Source organism: Oryzias melastigma, linkage group LG11 (assembly GCF_002922805.2).
Source record: "Oryzias melastigma strain HK-1 linkage group LG11, ASM292280v2, whole genome shotgun sequence".
Taxonomy (NCBI): domain Eukaryota; kingdom Metazoa; phylum Chordata; class Actinopteri; order Beloniformes; family Adrianichthyidae; genus Oryzias; species Oryzias melastigma.
The window spans coordinates 16719552-16739646 of record NC_050522.1 but is presented as its reverse complement, the minus strand read 5'-3'; the positions used below and the strand labels follow the sequence as shown (position 1 = coordinate 16739646).

The 20095-nt window shown below is 37.1% G+C and overlaps 2 protein-coding genes across 4 annotated transcripts in view; one reads left to right on the top strand and one right to left on the bottom strand.

Annotated features, from left to right (window-relative positions):
- LOC112163171 (potassium voltage-gated channel subfamily KQT member 4) overlaps positions 1-8963 on the top strand; it is a 58069-nt gene extending 49106 nt beyond the window's left edge. Inside the window, exons 12-14 of one of the 2 annotated variants that reach the window (XM_024299416.2) lie at positions 2101-2232; positions 4039-4177; positions 4262-8963. In XM_024299416.2, coding sequence (XP_024155184.1) covers positions 2101-2232; positions 4039-4177; positions 4262-4465 — 475 coding nt within the window. In that variant the 3' untranslated portion in view covers positions 4466-8963. The remainder of the gene's footprint in view (positions 1-2100; positions 2233-4038; positions 4178-4261) is intronic. The other variant, XM_036214249.1, reaches the window with a different exon arrangement.
- Positions 8138-11371, bottom strand: cfap300 (cilia and flagella associated protein 300). Of its 2 annotated transcripts, none has more exons than XM_024299439.2 (7): positions 11197-11371; positions 11037-11118; positions 10444-10513; positions 10183-10340; positions 9940-10115; positions 9792-9858; positions 8138-8571 (listed from the first exon to the last, which is right to left on the bottom strand). In XM_024299439.2, the coding sequence occupies exons 1-7, from the start codon at positions 11286-11288 to the stop codon at positions 8440-8442; spliced, it is 777 nt and encodes a 258-aa protein (XP_024155207.1). In that variant the 5' UTR covers positions 11289-11371; the 3' UTR covers positions 8138-8439. The 2 variants fall into 2 exon arrangements, with proteins under 2 accessions (XP_024155207.1, XP_024155214.1); XM_024299446.2 differs by having other exon boundaries at positions 9940-10112; positions 11197-11364.
- Between the last annotated feature and the right edge of the window lie 8724 nt (positions 11372-20095).

Genomic DNA, 20095 nt, shown 5'->3' with positions numbered 1-20095 from the left:
CTTCATTTCAAACCACACAGATGAATTACCAGTAAAAAATACATAAATATATACACACATCTGTAGATTTCAGCAGGAATGTTTCCAAAAATATGTGTAATGATGTGTCATACTTATGACATCTGGCAAAGAGTCAGACCTCCCCCTTGCAGTGACTCTTCATACCTGGCCTTCCTTTGTCAGCAAAACAGTCATTTTTAATTCACAGATGAAGCCCTGCCATTGGACACCACCATTGATGCACCTTTGCAGAATTGCAGAAATATTTGCACCGCCTTTGCAAGCACTTTGGGCTCAGCTGACATTTCCAGAGCCTACTATCATTGCTGCGTTTTTTGTTTTTTTATCTTCCGAGAATTGGGATAGAATAATATCTGTCAGTGAGCTGTGCCAACTTCCTCTGCACACTGACTGGAGGTTGTGGAGGAGGCGGGGGGCTCAGTCCTGAGTCTGTGTTATTAAAGTCATTTCAGTGACCTGGGAGGAGAGTCAGCATTTTCAAGAAAGCCCTGGAGAATTCCAGTCTTAAGCCACCCCCTCCCCCCGGCTCTCTTTCAACCTTTTCTTTAGCCCACACCTGAGACCCACCCTGGCAAAAAAATCTGCATCCACCTGCAAAACGAGAAAAGACCGCCTGCAAAAATACCCCGAGCACGAAAGTCATCAAGAAACAGAGTGCTGCGCGAGGGGAAGCGGTGCTCTGACAGCCACGACCAGCTGTGGAGCAGCTCCTCCTCCTCCTCTTCCTTCTCCTGCGAGGATGTGGAGGGTTTTTTTTACCACCACTTTCTAGGCCTATTTTGAGTTTATTTTGTTAGATTTTGTGCTTAGGTTATTGTTTCTTGATCCACATCTTTCCCTTTGTTTTTAATTGTTATTGTTAAAATCCCACGGTTGTTGGGTCTTTTTGCTTTTGTCAGTCTTCCTCTGCTTCTTTCAAAGCTCTTTTCCAACATATGGAAAACTTGATGATATAGAATTCCAGACATAAACTGCAATTATTAATTTCTTCTCCGTGATCGATTTTCACATTAATGGTACTTCCATGTTTTGAAAGGGACGTCCCTGATTAAATTTAATTGTTTTTTAATAATTATTCTTAATTTCATTGATCTTTACGTTTTTAAATATTTTTTTCAAGTCTACATATTTTTTTTCCAAAAAAAGTTGAACTGGTTTAACTTTCAATGCATAGTTTGTATGTAGAGCCTTTTGTTTGCAAATGTTGTGTGAGAAGTTTTGAATAGTTGTCCGGTCACACAACCATCCAGCTGTTCTTCACAATCAGTGACTGACCGTTTTGTGTTACATTTGGAGCTGCTGGAGTCATCAAACGTGGACTTTGTGCATTTTATGAGTCTGCAAAAACCCGATCAACTTGCTCATCTTACAGGCTTGTTTTTCTACAACTCCACTTGTGTTTGCCGTCTTTCTGGGAACGCAGAGACCGAGCTCCTCTTTGCTGGTAATAAAATGGATTGAATCAGCTGGTTTTCTGCACATGGACCCACATTTACAGTCATTTGTTTGGCGTTTCGGCAGCGCGGCTTCAAGAAAGCTGTTTTGCCAGCATTTGATGCTTGGGCTCTGTTCTCGGAACAGTGTGTTAACGCTCTCCATCCTGTAGCTGGTGTGGTGGAGTTCTTTGCAGTGCTGGGTCAACAATCCTGGGGGTGCGGGTGGTGATCACGAGCTGTTGGGTTCCAAACATGGCTGTCACGCTGATAAAGGAGCGGAAAAGGAAGATTGAATAAAGGGCCGTGCGAGTTATTCTATCCGAGGGAACGGGCTAATTGCTGAAACAGCAAATGCTGATAAGAAAATGTCTGGTTGGGGCTCTCATCATCTCCACGTATCCACACGGTTTGGTAGGTTTGTGAAGGCTCCCCTTTATGGGCCCGTAAGTGAATGATGAGGTCACGCTGGCTTTAATTAATTTTCTGTTCTTCTCAGCCGCATCATTTGATAGCCTGCAGCTGCAGCGTTGCTGCAAAGGTTTATTATTGTTTCCCATGAGTCCGTGTGCCGTTTGAAGCACTTTGGACCTGCCTGGAGGAGTGATAACAGCAAGGCTGTTGTGCTTTCTTTGTGTGTGTGTAGGATCTTAAAGTTCCTCGTGGCCAAGAGGAAGTTTAAGGAGACGCTGCGTCCTTATGATGTTAAAGATGTCATTGAGCAGTACTCTGCAGGACACCTGGACATGCTGGGTCGCATCAAGAGCTTGCAGACGAGGTGAGCTGCTGGAATTTAGAGAAATTGAAACATTATTTTTTCTATATTAATAGATGTTAAAAAACAAATTAGTATTTTTTTTTTTAAATCAGAATTAGTGGAATACCAGAGATCTGAAGTTGCAACATTTATCAACAAAGAAACATAATTTTCTGGACATGTTTTAAAGAAAACTACACTTAAGTTTGGCATAAAACTAAGTTTTTATGCTTTAATAAGTTGATCAATAAGAAAAATGTTTAAAATATTTTAAAATCTGCTTCCTAAATATGAAAACATCGAATGGTTTGATTGTTTCATTATTTATTTGAATGGAATTGTCCTTATTTTTTGCTCAGCAAACAAATATTTTTCCTTTTTAATTTTTTAAACATTTGATTGATGCAATAAAAATGAGTCCAAAGTTCTATTTTTAAAATTAAGAAACAAGAGTTAAAAATTTTCAGTAAAGTAGTTAAATTAGACATTTCAAACGTTAAGATTTCTACTGACTAAACTCGCAAGTTCACACATTAACGTTTTTTTTTTATCTTTTTCCTTTTAATTTTCAACATTTGTGCTTTTAAAATAAAAAAAGATACATTAAAAACTATTAATTTTGCCAACATCCATGGAGTTAAATAAAATTGTAAATCTTTTAGTGAAATAATCAACTAAACAAAAGTATGTTAGCTTTACGAATGCACAGTTGCAAGAAACAGTTTGCGAATCCTTTGGGATTACTTGGATTCCTGCAAGAATTTTTCATAAATTGTGTTGTGATCCTCTGATCACATCACATGACAAACACAGTCGGTTTAAACTAATGAAACTTCAACTTGGGTAAAGTTATTGCTGCCAAAGGATGATCAACCAGTTATTAAATTTAGAGATTCACATATTTTTTTCCACCCTGCACTTAGAACGTTTAGACATTATGTTCAATAAAAACACAAAACCTGAATTTTTGGATTAGTTTAAGCAAACTGTATTCATCGTGTGATATGATCAGAACATATTTTATGACAAATTCATGCAGAAATCCAAGTAATCACAGAGGATTCACAAACTTTTATACCTTGTTTACAAGGTTTATACATTGTATAAAGTTACTACAAAGTATAAAGGTACTACAAGTATATAGAGGTAGTACAAGTAGCTTTATACATTGTATAAAGGTACTTTTTACAAGGTATATTAGACTAGGTATACTATATTAGAAGGTACTACAAGGTATAACGGTACTACAAGTATATAAAGGTACTACAAGCATATAAAAGTACTACAAGTACCTTTATACAAGGTAGAAATACCTTTTACTATAAAGTTACTAAAAGGTATAACGGTACTACAAAGTATAAAGGTGCAACAAGCATATAAAAGTACTACAAGTACCTTTTTACAAGGTATAAACGTACAACAAGGTATAAAGGTATTACCAATATAAAGGTACTAAAAGTATATAAAGTAAATAAGAATATAAAGGTACTACTAAAAGGTATACAACGAGAATAGTGAGTAAGGTAGTTTACTTGTATGTGCTATTTATATATAGTGAGATTAAAATGTTCCAATTATCCTGAAAAGGTTTTCAGTTTGTACACTTCTTAGACTATAGTAAATAGTAGTATACCTGCAATACTTTTACTCAAGTATACTAAATAAAAAAAACTTCAAATGAATTTTTTTCTAAGGGCCTTTTTTTAAAATCATCCCATATTTTATTCATGATATTTTCAGATTTAAGATGTTCTCTTATTTATTGTTTTTGCAAAGATCACAGGACTGACTTAAGTTTTTACAGATGAATTCTGTTTTGAATGAAAGGGTGGATCAGATCATCGGGCGTGGGCCTGTTCAGTCTGACAAAAAAACACGCCCTGAAAAGGGAGAGAAGACCCCGCCTGATCTGGACCCACTGGATGAGCTGAGCATGATGGGACGTGTAGTGAAGGTGGAGAAACAGGTGAGGAAGCTGGAGCTTTTGCTTGGTAAGGAATTCTTGAAGTTTTGTGAGGCCTCTCAACCCGACCTGTGTGCATCTGTTCAGGTACAGTCCATAGAGGGCAAGCTGGACCTCCTGCTCAGCTTTTACTCGCAGTGCATCAAGAAAGGCTCGTCCCACGTCACCCTGTCCTCCCTACTGGACCCCGACTTGACGTCAGATTACCACAGCCCCACCGACCACAGGGACCTCTTCCCCTCCGCCAACACGCTCAACTTCTCCCGCTCGGAAAGCGGCAACTTGGAATGACCCCGCCCTAAAGCCCAGCCTCACTGTCCCCTCCTCCTTTTCTACCTATCTGCTGCGGTCCCCGTCTCCGAGCTGGAGTCTTTGGACTGAAGATGGCTCCACCTCAGGCCTCTGAAGCTCAACCACTCATGTACCTGCAGATAACCCGACTATGCAAAGAGGCTTTTCAGATTCTTGCTGGGATTTTATCTTTCACCTCCAAAATCTTTTCCTTTTTTTCCTCTCTCTTGAATGAACTTTTTCAGATCTGGAATTTTTGTTTTGAAACTTGCAGCAAAAAAGTGGAGCCACCCCACCCCCACCTCCTCCACCCACCCAAACAAGGAGATTTATTTTTTTAAATCCTGCTTCAAAAGTCCCAACGTGTCACATGAAAGCAGATTGGACGGATCGCACTGACGGACCGCTGCGTACTTTATTTTGTTGCTACTTTTTAAATCTCCTCTCCCCCCCCAGGAGTCTTCAACAAGCCCACTTGCAAAAAGAGAACCACATTGTTCTCCGCCTGGCTGGCTTCCACGTGAGGATTGTTCCCAGTTAATGAGGATTTATTAGAGCCACGGTGTTCTTTCAGGGGTCTAAAATCCCCGTCGGAGAACTTTAGGGAGGCTGCTCCGACCTGAATTCATCAAACACTAGTCTTTGCGATGTCTTGCAGCCCCGCCATGCATGCTCAGCGCACATCTTCACCAGAAACTCTTTCAAACTTTCCCGGAGGAAGCGGGTTTACACATTTTTTAGTGTGTGTTAGGCAGGAAGTGACACGCCTCTTAAAGAAACAGGTGCTTCCTCCTCCAGGCCGGTTTGGTGCCGTTTTAAGCACAAAGCAGACGATTTTAATGCATGAGTGTTCGAATGCACGTTTGGAAGACAGGTGGAACTCACTTTCTAAGAGTCGGCAGTTGCTGACTCCTCTTTTTTTCATATTAATATTCTTAGGGATTCCTCCTCCTCTTGAATGTTGGACAAACTGGAGGGTGCACACACGCAGACACACTCCTGTACTTAAATGACATTTTTGTGCTTCTAGTTTTGCTCTGGTTGTGCTGAAATCTTTATTTTATTTCATGATTTTAGCTAGATGTAAGTGAAACACGTGATCTCTAGATTAATGAATGAGTGAAATCGTGGATGATGAAGCCAAACAGCTGGGTTTTTTTGTTTGTTTGTTCAAATCTCCATGTTTGCTTCAGCTGAGAGAACCTCCATCACTCTTTTCGGTCAGGGAGAATTTTTCCGCCCGAGTCCGGGTTCCTTTTTCTATTTAAGCGGGCATTAAAGCAGAGAATGTAACCGATTAGATCTTTTTAAAGTGTTTGAATCTTTTGATGCTTCATCCTTAGGCAGGGTCATTAGACGCATCGTTTTAGACTAATCCGATTTGGTATTTACTCTTCTCCCAGAATGTTGACTGTTTTAAGATCAGTGTACTTGTGCATGTTTTTCGTTTTTTCCTCGTGGAAATTTTAGCCAAACACATAATGATGTCTCGTGTACAATAAGTCAAAACACGAAAGCGAATGACCTGTGCCTTCTTTGCTCTAGATTTCCCGCTATATATATGACATGAGAATGCCTTTTTTGTTGTTTGCTAAGCCTTTAGGGTCGGTTTATACTCCATAGTGATCTGCCATCACATCCATCGTATCACGCCCCTACTGCTATCGCGCAGGCTAGTTCAGTTGTTTGCCATTTTATTTATATAGTTTTTAGTTTTTTTGCACATAAAGCTCACCTTTTTAATATGCAAAGCTTTCCTAAAGATGCTTACATCTATGTAATTAAGTTTAAGATTAATTAGTGGTGCAGAAAAAACAAGGCAAGTGGTACATCAGTTTTTTTTTTGTAACAAGATTAAAGTACTAAAAACAGATTGAATATTTATTTATTTTGTAAATAACCATGGTATAAGTGGGAAACCAACCCAATGAAATGTTCGCTGCTCCAAGAGGTGCGATTAACTTGCGTTAATAAATATTAACGGATGGAGTTTGCTGGATTAAATCCCAGTTGTTCTAAACCACTGTTGTCTAACTTCCAAGTCCACTGGAAAGTTGTGTAAACCAGTAGATGTTTGACGACCAAAGGCAAAACACCTACGAGTCGTGCTAAAGCTAACACGCTAACGACCAACCATGTCAGAATCAAAAATAGGTGGAGCTTTTATTCTGGAGTTGTAAAGCATGATGATGTGAAACTTCAGAAATGACGTGGGACTCACACCAGTTGACCTATCACAAAATTCAACTGTAATGCCTCATTTCAACCTGTAGGGGGCAGCAGACAGATGGTTTTAGACTATAATTTCAGGAAGTTTATTTTAAATTGTCAAAAATCCAGCCAGACCTACAAACAGGACTTTTAAAGCCCATTTATAGAGGTCAATAGCCAAAAAAGGTTAATTTAGTGTTTGGTTACTCTGTTTAATATTTTATTTCCCTCATAATTCTGGAGTCTACAAATAAATGGAGCTGTTTTACGTGTGGCAAAAGATTCTGCATTCATGTGGTGTTGGAATATTTGTTGTTGTTCTGACGTTCGAGTGTGTTTTTTAGAGTCAGACTGATATGATTACTATCATTCCAATACCACATGAACACAGTTTTTACTTTAAGCTCGCATTTTTCCTTGAAAGACATCAACCCACTGGTGCAACTGGCACTAAAACAAACAAAATCTAGCAGACAAAAAGATTCGATTTTGAAATAAAAACTCAGAAAAAAAAACGTTGAATCTAAATGAAAGCATTTTTTGTCCAGATTCTGTGTTGTGTCTTTCTGGAATCATTGGATTACCAAAAGAGTCTCTGAGAATCTCTGAACCCTTTTTGGCCCACAAGTTAAAAAGTTTACCCACCAATTCAATTGAAAGTAGTGAAAATGTTTTTTTTTTTAAGTTAAGGTTCTATAATTCTACTATAAGCATAAAATTCCATTTGCAGATGATGTTACCAGCTGGTGATGGCCTTCGAATCGCTCTGAAGTATAAACCAGCTCTTACTTGATGAAAGAAACATCGTTTAAATTCTCGTAGATTTAGTGTCTTCCAGCTGCTGTAAACGTCGGTGTTTTCCGACAAAACTGTATGTCCGTACACCACCGTACCTCCTCACCTGCATCCTCCAATCCCGTCATACGTGGAGGCACAGACTCTCTGCTATGGCAAGCTAAAGGTGTCATAAATCACCAGGAAGAACCCCTTAGACAACAGTGTTTTGGCCATAAAAAAATGCAGTTTTTAAAATTAGAAGATATTTACACCTTCTTGAGTCGTCTATGGTGTTTTTCCCCGGTGATTTATGAGATCTTTTGCTTGCTCTACCCTGCAGGCATGCTCGCATGTCACTTAGATCAAAACAGCTTCAACACAACTACCTCTGAGGCCACTGGGGGGCACTACCTTTAAGAAACTCTAGTTTAGTGATTGTCCAAACGGACTGAATGCTATGCATGACTCAATCTGCACGCTCTCTTCTCTCTTCATGACCACCCCATCCATCTTTTGAATAATTGCTGCCATTCGACATTCCAGCTCAAAGCTCTTTAGCTGCTCTCCTAGGAGTTAGAAGTGTTGTTACAATGAAACAGGAACCGATCGAGCAATAAAACAAGATGCTTACTCAACTCTTAAGTCTTCCAATCGATGAGACGGTGAGAATAAAACACCACGCCGTTTGGGTTTTTTGTTTTTTTTTAATCAAACCTACATTTGATCTATGGAAGATGTACACAGAGGTATTTCTGATGAGGAGAACAGTAGCTCACATGACTAAATTATTAATTTATTTGTTTCAATAAAGTTCTTTGGACTGTAAATGCTGCGCTGTGTCTTTTGTTGAGTGTGGTCACTTATTCTAAGAACGTACGACTGAAGAAGATGAAACATTTTAAACTGACTTTTTAAAGAAAGGTAGAAAAGTTGACCTTTTTGTTACTTATTGGAATAGTTTTCCTTTTTCTACATGAAGCGACTCCTTAAAACGAGAGGTTTCCTACTCCGTAGAAGTGGCAGAACAAAGTGACGTGCCGTTTCAGAGGGTCCACGATCATGTAGGCGAATGTCTGATCGTCCTTTGGTGTTCCAGGATAACATCGACCGGACTCATCCTGCGGAGGAGAAACAAATCCTTCTAGATTCATCGCAATAATTAGTTTCAATAGATCCCACTCAAGGGATTATTAAACTAAAGGCGTTCTTAAAAGTAGAAAACAATAAATACTGAGGTCAAGTGAAGCAAAAATTATCTCTGGAAGTAAGTGTAGTGGAATAAACAGCAGGGAGATCCTGCTGTTTGTGTTAAATACACAACTAAAAAGCCTTTTTTTATGCATTAGTGCTTTGACATTAAAGCAGCGCTGATGTGGTCTTGGCCCTAATGCACCTCTGCTGCTAAATGATACGCACAGGTTTTGGAGCAGCGTCTGCTGCCATCCAGAGGAAGCCTTCTTCAGGGAAAGCCCAATAAACACACTAATTACGACCTTCTAGCTTGAATTTTTAAAAAAAAAAACATGCAAAACCCTCTAAAAACATAATAACCGGTGAAAGTTTGACAAGAAATAATAAAAATATGCTTCTTAAAACACACTGAAATGAAAAATGAAAGCTCAAAAACGTTGATAATGTTAGTGAGCATCTATAAGGAGTGTTTCGGGCTTCAAAGATCCTAGAGAAACATTAAAGGTCTTCATTAAAAATAAAGGTCAGGACATTTGCTAAAGAAATATACCCCAAAATACAACAACAATCACTCTAATCTGCTAAGTTTTTAAAATGTAACTGAGTAGATAAAAAGTATTTTAGTCTTTAAATATGAAGGGAATTCAATTGAATGTGACTCTTTGCAAAACTTTATTTAAAAAATAAAAATAACGAAATATTTTAATGCTCCATTTTAGAAACTAATATTTACAAAAAAAACTATATTCTTTGAAAGTAATCATGGGTGGTTTACTAAGTAAAAAATAATTGATAGACTAGGACAAAATAATTTCAATTAATTCAAAGCTTTATTGCTGATGACATCTAGTGGTGAAAAGGGGGATAGCAAGCAATATTTGCTGAATAATACTAAGAACTTCTAAATGACATAAAAACGAAAAACAGTCTTTCAGAAGGTTTAAAGAGAAGGAATCTGGTACATTCATGTAATTTAGAGAGTTTGTTACATTTATGTTTTTAGGTTTTGGGGTTTATTGGTTTGATTTTTGTTGAGTTAGGAAGAAATTGGCGTTGTAGTTTGGCTGGAAATTGTTCTAGATCTGGCAACATTCATAAATAAAATGACAATTAATATTTTTATATGGACAAAGAAGCAGTCACTTACATAGCCCCACACTTTGAGGACTGTGGAGACAACACTGATCTTCTTTGTCTCTGGATCTTTCTGAACACTGAAAAATGACATGCTTTTTTAATTAGGGTTACATTTTGGGGTTAAAAATAAAATTAAAAAAATGTTATTTTTTTTTTACCTGATCAGTTCTTTGTATATTTGCTTTGTGGTTCTTATGTAAGGATTGACGGAGTCCTCGTATTGGCAGAGCTCTCCTCCGAGATAAAGGTGTTTGAAGAGGCAAAAGAGAAACTCTGCTCTGTCTTCATGTCCAACCACATAGTATTCATCTGAATCTTCGTCCTTTAACATCTGCTGAAAGAAATCGAGCCATCATGAGGTGACTTTTTTTTTGCATCGCACAGACAGGAGATGGAGTCACCTTTCGGAGTTTATTGTAGTCCGGGTAAAGCTCGTGGAAGCATTTCACCACAAGTCCCGACGGCCTCAGGATGCCGCAAGTGTAGAGGGGATCAAACAGATCCATGGAGACCCTGGAACATGGCACTGGCTCCACACACACAGACACCACCGGTTTATCTACAATACACCAGTTCAAATAAGCAATCCGTACAGTTGAGCCAGTAAAGAATCAAGCAGATGGGCTTGATGTTCTGTGGTGAAGATGAGGGATGCAGCATACCAAGAGGTACCCAGACTCCAGGCAGCAAGTGTTTCAGACTGGAAACCACCACCTGATCCCTGAAAAAGTCCTGTTGGAAAACGGTTCATGTGTTTTAGCAAAGGAAAACACACAAAAACATGTTCTTCCTTTGGTGTAAATGAAAAAAACCTGCCAAGAGAAACAGTAGAATTTGACTAGGGAACGAAGGTTTTAAATAAATTGTGATGTCCCACCCTTCTGAGACAAAGTACAATTTGAAAATTACCAATAACTACTCCTATTTTGTTATGTATTGCTCAAAAATGAGTTATATCTTTAAAATAGGTACATTTATACACCTTTGCTCCAAATATTTCCTTCTTAGGCTCTACAATAGTCCAACTCCCTATTTCTAAACTATATTAATTAAAGTACGACAATACATTTTTAAGTTAACTTAACTTAAATCCATCCACTCAATATTCACAAATAAAATTTCTACTCAAAATATTATGTTTTAAAAAAAAGGTTTAATTAGAGATTTTTCTTAAAATAGGGTGTTTTCTAAAGATGAAACGATTCAACAAGATATTCATCATTTATTTTCTAAGCAAATTTTTTACCACATTTACCAGAGCAAACATTTCCCTGTTGTAATGGAGGAAATGATGGTCGAAACTGAAGGTTTGGGCTGAAATCCTGCCGAGCATGGACCTGAACAAAGAACATTAATTAACAGAAAAAGTCCAGGCTAAAACTTATTTCATTTTGCTCACGCGCGTGACACATTACCACTTCATAAACAGCCCCAGTGTTTCTTTGTCCTGTAGAAAAGAAAACTTTTTAGCAGGAAGAGGATTAAAATTAAACGTGAACTCGGACATTTCTGGTATTTTTTTCAGACTAGCCAAAACTATTATTGAAGAGAAAAAACACAGAAAGAGTGCTGGCTCTTACTAAAAATGTCACGATAGTTAGAGGAAACCCACTGACCAATCAGGGATGGGTTTGGGACACAGGAACCAATAAGCGTTAAGTTTGGTGCAAGGGTTCTGGTTCAGCAAATTTCAAACAGAGTGAGATGTCTTCTTTTTTTCTCTCAGCATGTTCTTGGAGCAAAATCGTTACCGTGGTAATGCCCAAACATTGGCATCTTCCTGCGTTTTTGCATTTACGACAGTTACGTTTGTGTTGATTAATTTATTTTTTGAGCAGTTTTCGATTTATTAAGCGTATCTGTCGATAGCTGAGGATGAATAAAGGTTAACTTGGAAAATTAGATATTTTTTTTCTGTAGGCACACGAGGGCGGTATTGTCTCATCTTTCCAAAGTTTTTGATGTCACGGAGGTTCCAAAATGGCCGCCAAAACGGGATACATTTTTCATTAAACACGTGATAACGTTGAGAAAACATTAAATCTATGAAAAGATGTAGCCTAGTTTTTGAGTTATATCTGTGATTTTTCTAAAATTAAATACATTTTAGTTCAATTATGTTACAAAATAAACACAATAAAATAAATAAATAAACTAGTAGCCTACAAAACAAGGGGCAGCAAAGAAGCAGAAGTCATGAAAATGTGTTTTGGGCAGACAAGCCACATTACAAGGTTGTGATTTGAAATTGTATATTGATTTCTCATAATATCATTTATATTTTGTTAAAATTTAATTTGCATGAGGCTTTTACATTTTTAAACATGAATCATTATTTCATTCAATTCTGTTCTACAAAAAAACGTTTTATTAGTAGGAACATTTAATCCTTTGGCTTTTTAGATGGACTTCATACATTCAGACATGTGCATTTGAGATTAAGATCAACCCTTAAACTTGATATTTGACTATTGTATTTAATATTTAAATATATTTTTTACATTTGCTTTTCAAGTTGTTTCTCAGGTGTCCATTCACAAAAATAACTGCATTTACATTTTAAGTTTCACATTTAACATTGACATTTAACATTGACATTTAAATGTTTTTATATTACAAACTAAATTTACGTAAAAGTTGTATGTATAAGATCTTGAATCCAAGAATCATGTCACTTTTATCTGCATTTTTTCTGACTTAAATAGGATAATAAACAAACAAACAAACGAATAAATAAATAAAAACTGCAAAACTGGATATTCATTTTTTGCTGAACTTTTATGTATAGCACCTAACACCACCCTTGAGTATTGGCTTCCCTCCCCCTTTTTTAAATGAACTGTTTTTTATTTGTGCAGCTTAAACTTGCAGGACATAACCTACATTTGGTGATTGAAACCAAAACCAAGCCAAGGGGAATGTGGATTTATCAATGTGCTAGCATGTCTTTGAAGAGTGTTTTGTTTTTTTCAAGATAAACTGACCTAACTTTTGCAAAACTTGCACATAGTAGGGTTTCCCATTGAAAGGATATTTCAAATGCTTTGTTGCTGCAGCTGTGACAAACACAGGACTCCCACAAGCTGCTGTCCAGAGAGTTTTGAGGCCTGAATTTCAACAATTCAAGGCTGTGAAGATGGAAGATGGCAGAGCCCAGACTTTCACAATATCAACCACCTTTCTCTAAAAAAACTTTTACCATTTCTAGGTTTTTCATATCTCTCTAGTGTTCTCATAAGAATCCCACCCATCGTATTTTTCACGTCACAAATGAACTCTTTTTCACAAATACACAATTTTCATTAGAATGGGTCCTTAAAAATATGCAAATGAAAGAATATCAACTCAAACTTCATCTTCTAATGATGAAGACTAATGACATAGGAAAATAAAAAGCTCTCTTTGATGACCTTCTCACTAACATCTTAACATATACTGGGCAAAACAAATACAAACTCTCTCCAGAAAGTTCACACAGACCCTGACAAAAGTTAAAAAAGAAAACATGTGTCGTTCCTGTCATTCCCAGAATTCCAACATGGTTGAGGAAATGGGATCGCTACATTCCACTAAAGGACACCCAGACCTTGACAATTCTCCTAAAGTAAGCCAAGATGATCTAGTTGGGGGACGACAAGATAAGTAGAGTAAAGTGGATTTGGAAAAAAAAACTAGTTTGTTACTTTCGGAGAGAACAAGGGAATCTCAATTACATTTTTTTCCTACAACATTTTGCTGAATTATGTTAGTTAGTGAGTGTTTTTAGGTCTTTTGAATGAAACCCTAAAGAAATCACAGCAGATCAAACAATACACCCTGTCTATTTAAATTAAAGAAAATCGGAGAAACCCCATATGACTTTACCACTAATTTCAGACAGAATTAAATAATTTTCACGTCCAACATAAATTTGCTTTTTCCATTTCTTGATTTTCCCTGCGACAGACTGGCGACATGTCCAGGGTGTACCCTCCCTCACCCAGCAGTGGACGGTTAGGCTCCGACTCTGTGAGGGATAAAACGAGTAAAGAAAATGGGTGAATAGATGGTATTTCTTTACTTTAAGCAGGTATTTATATCAGGGGCAATTTATTAGAGGAAAAACAATCCAAACTGTGAAGTTAATGACACATTTTACTACACCTTTGTTGTTGATGCTTTTATTTTGAAAATACTGTAAAACACCAGCAACAACATATTCTCTTTTTTAGTAGGGAACTATTAAAATATTGTAAAATAATCTGTTTTAAACTTTAGATTATGATCAGAAATGCTGCTTTACATTTTATAACATTCTGTTAAAAACGTTTGGTAAACTTCGTCCTATGGTGTTCATGGGAAATGGAGTGAAACTAAAGCCAAAATACCATAAAGATTTGCTTGATGAGACAATATGACAGCAATTTTAAAAAGTGTTTGATTCAAAATAGCAATTTGTTTTATAATTTCTCTATCAAAATAGATAATATAATGTATTTTTTCTCAGATAATTTGAAATTTAACCTTAAATTTGACTCCTGAATCAAACCGTACTGAGATCTTGGGGAAAACGACTGCGTGGTTAAAAGAACCATCTAAGTAAATTTCTATGAAAACACAACCTCATTATGGAGTCCTGCCATAAAGATGAGTCGTCCAATCAGCCGCAGAGTTCACCTTTGACATAATGATCATAATTGGACTGTCAAGTTTAAACTGTTGTGCTTTTATGATGGAAACCAGCAGGCATGACTCAGCGATGGCTCCCAGCTCACATCCCAAAGAAATGGATGATGGGAAAAAGTGAAAACAGGACTTCTGCAGTTGAACGGCGTGTTTACATTTTCAGCTGATTGCCTCGGGGGCATCAAGCTCGTCCAGACCATCAGTCCTGTCCTTCTGCCCATATTTGTCCAAATAACATCTTCGATTTCTGAGATATTCTACTTTACTATTTTAGGAGGGAGAAAAAGAATTCTGCAAACTCTGGAGAGGTTTCTTTCGGAGTTTCTACTTTTTTGATTTACTTTTAAATTCCAGATTAGAAGCATTTGTAGCCAAATAACAGTAAAAAATAAAATTTCAGAAGAACACATTGATTTATCTAATGAATTACTTTACTTTTTTTTCTTTACTGATTTTATTGAATTTATTTTTTGGCCTTTTTTATAGTCAAGTATGTCATGCCTTTATGGTTGGATGGTTGAATGGCTTTGATTGTTCACCTTTTTATCTTTTAAAGTCCAAAAAGCTTAAAGTACTTGGAAAAATAAAAAATGTACTGTTGTTTTGTGCCTATAATAATCTAATGTAGATAAACCTGTTTTTTTCTGTAATGTAGATGCTAAATTAAGGTAATTTTAGAACCAAACTAGTTTGATGCATATTATTTGCATTCATAGAGGTAAAGGGGTTAAATCTTTTCTCCATCAAAGCTTCTTTTACAGTGGTAACTGCTCAACTTTCTTGACATTGGCCTCTCTGTGCTTTAGTTTATTCACCTGCAGCATCTTGTTGCCATGTTTGGCTCTGTTTGATACTCCAATAGAAATAAATGGTTTTAAAATTTAAATTTTCCACTCGTAGAAAAAAAATTCTAATTAAATGATCAAAGAATTCATTAGATACACAACCGGATGTGTCTGCTGCTGATTTGGGAGCAGTGGAAAATTCCTGCTGGAATATTTTGATAAAGAACATCTTTTTTTCTGATGTCACTGCAGGAGGGAAATGGCTTTTTCTGTTTGTTTTTCAGTTCGGACTCAGACAGCTCGCTCCCTGTTGGAGTCTGGACTTCTTCAGTCTCTGTGTGGCGTACGGTAATGTTGAAGACACACTTTCATAGAAACCCAGCCAAAACACTCTGAGACCTTCTTATCATTTCCGTCAGAGAGTTCAGCCAAACACTAAAGCACGGCTCTACTTTTGTGTGGGCTGAAATAACTTTTGAGGTTTTTTTAATAAAGTTTTTTTTCCTGTAATATTGTTGTTCTAAATCCTCCAAATTCAACCTATAGGGAAAAATTACTGTATATATATATATATATATATATATATTGCAGTTTTATTCATATAAATAAACCAATCAGAAATGTGCTTTTCCCCTTTAGTTCTATGAAGATGGGCTGGTTTGATTCCCACCTTGGTCCTTTCTACTGGTTTGCCCAGTTCTCACAGTCCTAAAACGAGCTCTATTGGTTAATTAAGGAATCTAAATCGCCCATAGGTGTGAGAGTGTGGTTTATGGCTCTGGAACCGACAGGTGAGCTGTTCAAGGTGTGCCCCACCTTCACCCAACATAGCTGGGTTGGCTCCAGCAACTCCATGACCTCAAAATGGATTCAGGAGGTTCTGACAATGTGTGACGACTCTTATTCATCCAGGATGGTTTCATTGCAAAAAATAAACTTTAAAAAAAAAGTTGGATAGGTTTCATTTCTTGTCCAAGAGAATTTCTCAATAACATTTCAATAAAACCCTTTTTCTCCTCTGTTTTTTTCTGTTTTAGTTAGTAAAATTTCACTCTGCTCATATTTTGATTAAGGATTTCCAATGGTCTTTAATTTATAATTAGGTGCTAGTTTTAGCCCCAATAAAAATTACTTTTCTAGAACAGTTTCTGTAGATCAGTAGCAGTTCACCTCTGAGTTGTGGGTGGGACTTTTGATGTTAAAAACACAAAAAAACACAATTTTCATTAGAGTAGGTCTTTGACCAAAGTTGTATCCCACCAGCAAAATGTGTTTAGCAAACAGACAGAATCAGCATGGAAACAACTGACAACATTTTCCATGATTGTGTCTTCAAAGATGTGATGCCTCAAATGACAAAAGACGTCTTTATAGTGAGCAGAAACACATTAGCATCTGCATGTTGTCTTCTGTGTGGAAAGATTCATGCATGGGTCAGGCCACTGCTGTTACTCCGTCTGCTGTGGAGAACTCAGACGACAACAGCACAATCTGGGTTGTTGTACCTTTAGGGAGCGCTTTAAGCTAAATAGAAGTTTTTGTTGTTTTTCAGCAGATCAACAAAAAACCTTGTCTACACAGACACACACACAAAAAAGAAAAAAAGTCAAAAACCCACAACTTTCCCACAGATTTCTGTGAGTATTTTCACGTCCCACGTAAATTTGTTTTCCCATTTTTTTATTTTGAGAAAACGAGACACAACACTAGCCAATATCGCGGATAGGCTCCTGGAGTTATCAGGAATTTCCATTAGGGCAGAATTATTTTGGGAAAAAGAATCCAAATTGTGAAGCTAATGACCAGTTCAGGCTTTTATAATAAAAGTCCAACATTTTTCTCAATTGTATCCATTTTGAGTAAAGAATTACTAAGACATTGTAAAATAATCAGTAATAATCAATAATCAAACTTTGTTTTTATGTAGAATTTCATGCTACTTTGATGAAAAATGTAACTGTGGAACATTATAGAATATTTGATCTAGATATAGAAAATGGGTCAAGATTAAACATCATGCTATGGTGCTCATGGGAAATGGAGTGTTTAGAGGCAAAATACCAAAAAGATTTGCTTGATGAGACAATGACAGAAACAAAAAAGGGATGTTTAATTTGTTTAATCGTTAAGCGATACTGTAAACTAAATTTATTTTTTTTCTCTCATACTTTGCCAACTGTGCTTATTAATAATTGGAAATCTCTGAAATGACTTATTTTATCTTAAAAAAACAATCCTCCTTTCAACCGGTTTTAAATGAAAGAATAGAAAGAAATAATGAATTTGAAAGAATTTCAAAATAGCAGTTCGATTTAGATATTTAGATAGAAGTGTTTTATACCCAAATTTTGAATTTTAACCAGCATTTAATAGGTTGGAGGGAGTTTTTCCTAAGAATGCTCATCCCAACCTCATAAACTGTAAACTAAGTATCATGTATGGTAATTAAACAAATACTTTCTGATTCCTGAAGTCAGTTATAGTCCAATGTTGAAGTCCCATTCTGATCATCTTTTGAACTTTTAAAAGCGTTCCCAGTGGTCTTTTAATGTTTTTGGCCAAAAGCAAAAAAGTATAGACAAGAAAACAAAGACATTCATGGATCTAGTCATCTACAAGTGGATGCATCAGGAAGAAGCGGAGCATGGAGGTTGTGGCCCGCCGATAGTTTCTACATCACTGCTACAAGCTTTTTCCAACAGCTTTCTTACGTTTGTTCCGCTTTCACAGCTATTTGAATAGAGAGTTTTGACCAGAATTTTCTTTATATACTATGTCCTCCATCATTAGAAAAATGCCAAAATAAGTGAAAAACCCAGTTTTCATTGGAGTGGGTCTTGTTTCAATCTCATGGCCCATCTTTTCTGAATGGGTGATTACTTTCTTCAAAACCCCCGAATGCAAAGCATGAATAATAAGAATAAGTATCTTTACTCCAATATTCTTGCAGAAAATGAATGTAGTTTTTTATAGATTATTATTTTTTCCTCCCATGAACCAGCAGAACTTCTCTCTACTCAGACATGTCATGCATGTGGTTGCTTGCATCAATCCAGATTAATTACTTTGTGCATCACAAGTTGACATAATCTTTTCCCCTGAACAAAACGTCTGGCTTTTTCCATCACGTATTACCTCCTCTCTGTGCATTATGAGATAGTGTATCTAAGGAATCCTGAGGGACCCTGCAGGAACACGCAAAGGACAATTACAGCTGAGCGTAGGAATGGACGAGATGGATGGAGGTGGAGATGGCGAGGCCTTTCTTTGTGCCTCAGGGATGAAAAGGTTGTGAAAAACCTTCGCTAGAGTCCAAATAACTCACAGGTTTCGGTATGTGTAACCTGTAAGTCACGATGTGGCTTTCACTTTGAGGAAAAAACCTCACCTAATAGCTTATCCTGAAGCTTCCTGATGGTTCATAAGTGATGTCGTTGGATCCCGGTGCTCTAAGATGACGCGTTTGTGAGTAATTTAGTCAATTTTGCTGGTCAGAGGTCAGAGCTATTACATCCTGGGTGATTTACTCACTCTTGTAGCAAAATATCCTCCTTCTGCAGCAGCAGGAGCAGAGCTAAGACATTTAATACAAGGGGCCAAGAGGGGGGCAGAAGACTTTGTAAGGCTATTACAAATAAAATGATACAAAATATGTATTTCAAAAAGTTAGATTTTTGTCTTTATTGTTAAAACAGGAGCTGTGTTGCTAATATTTGTGCTTAAAAAACTAGAATTGATCATAAAAAAAAAGTTGTTAATATCAAAACAAATAATGACTCAAGTATTAAGGGGGGACAGCCCCCCCCTTTCACCTGTATCTTCACCCATGTTAATAAGCTATATAACCTAAAATATGTTTATTTTTTATAAATATATTGTTGTTATTATGATTGCTATTTACTGGATCTTGTAGGAAAAATGCTCAAAAAGTGAATGCAAAAGGTTTTTCACCCCATATTTTTAATAATTTTTTATGTGTTATTATATACTGCTCACAAAAATTAAATGAGCACTTTAAAGAAACACATTAGATCAATTGGCTAAGTTGTGTAGACACCTTAAAATCAGAGTGAAATGAAGATGTGGCAGGCTAGTCCATTTTTTCCAAAACTTCATTTCTGTAACTCAAAGTGCTTTTCAGTATCTTGTGTGGCCCCCACCAGCTTGTATTCATGCTTGACTACCTCACGGCATGCCCCATTAATGAGACGACAGATGGTGTCTTATGACATTTCCTCCCAGATCTGTATGAGGGCATCCCTAAGCTGTACAGTCTGAGGAGCAACCTGGTGGTGCCTAATGGACCCAAACATAATGTCCCAGAGATGTTCTATTGGGTTTATGTCAGGGGATCGTGAAGGCCATTCAATTGTTTCAGTTCCTTCATCCTCCAGGTACTGCCTGCATCCTCTTGCCACGTGAGGCCGGGCGTTGTCGTGCATTAGGAGGAAACCAGGACCTACTGCACCAGCGTAGGGTCTGACAATGGGTTCAAGGATTTCATCTGGATACCTTATGGCAGTCAGAGCACCATTTCCTAGGCAGTAGAGGTCTGTGCGTCCCTCCATGGATATGCCTCCCCAGACCATCACTGACCCACCACCAAACCTGTCATGTTGAACCACGTTTTGTCTAGTCCTGATTTACATATACACATTTGGATACAAGAAATACTCAGAAAGGCATTTTTTTATATTTGGCCTCCATTATGGGGAAAAATGCCACAAGAATATGTAAAAAACACAATTTTTATCGTAGTGAGTCTTTAAAACGAATCCAAAAAGCACCAAAGCATCACCAGCAAGTTGTCATTTCACACGACGCTGCGCGGAACAAAAGAGGAATGAAGACACGAGGCAGTGTG

Bases quoted from the DNA above. Each gene is read 5' to 3' on its own strand.
- cfap300 (XM_024299439.2), bottom strand. From the start codon at position 11,288: ATGTCCGAGTTCACGTTTAATTTTAATCCTCTTCCTGCTAAAAAGTTT. The intron at 10,514-11,036 runs GTAAATGTGGTA...GTTTTCCAACAG, and splicing joins ACAGGGAAATGTTTGCTCTG to GACTTTTTCAGGGATCAGGT. The intron at 8,572-9,791 runs GTAAGTGACTGC...TCTCCTCCGCAG, and splicing joins TCCTCAAAGTGTGGGGCTAT to GATGAGTCCGGTCGATGTTA.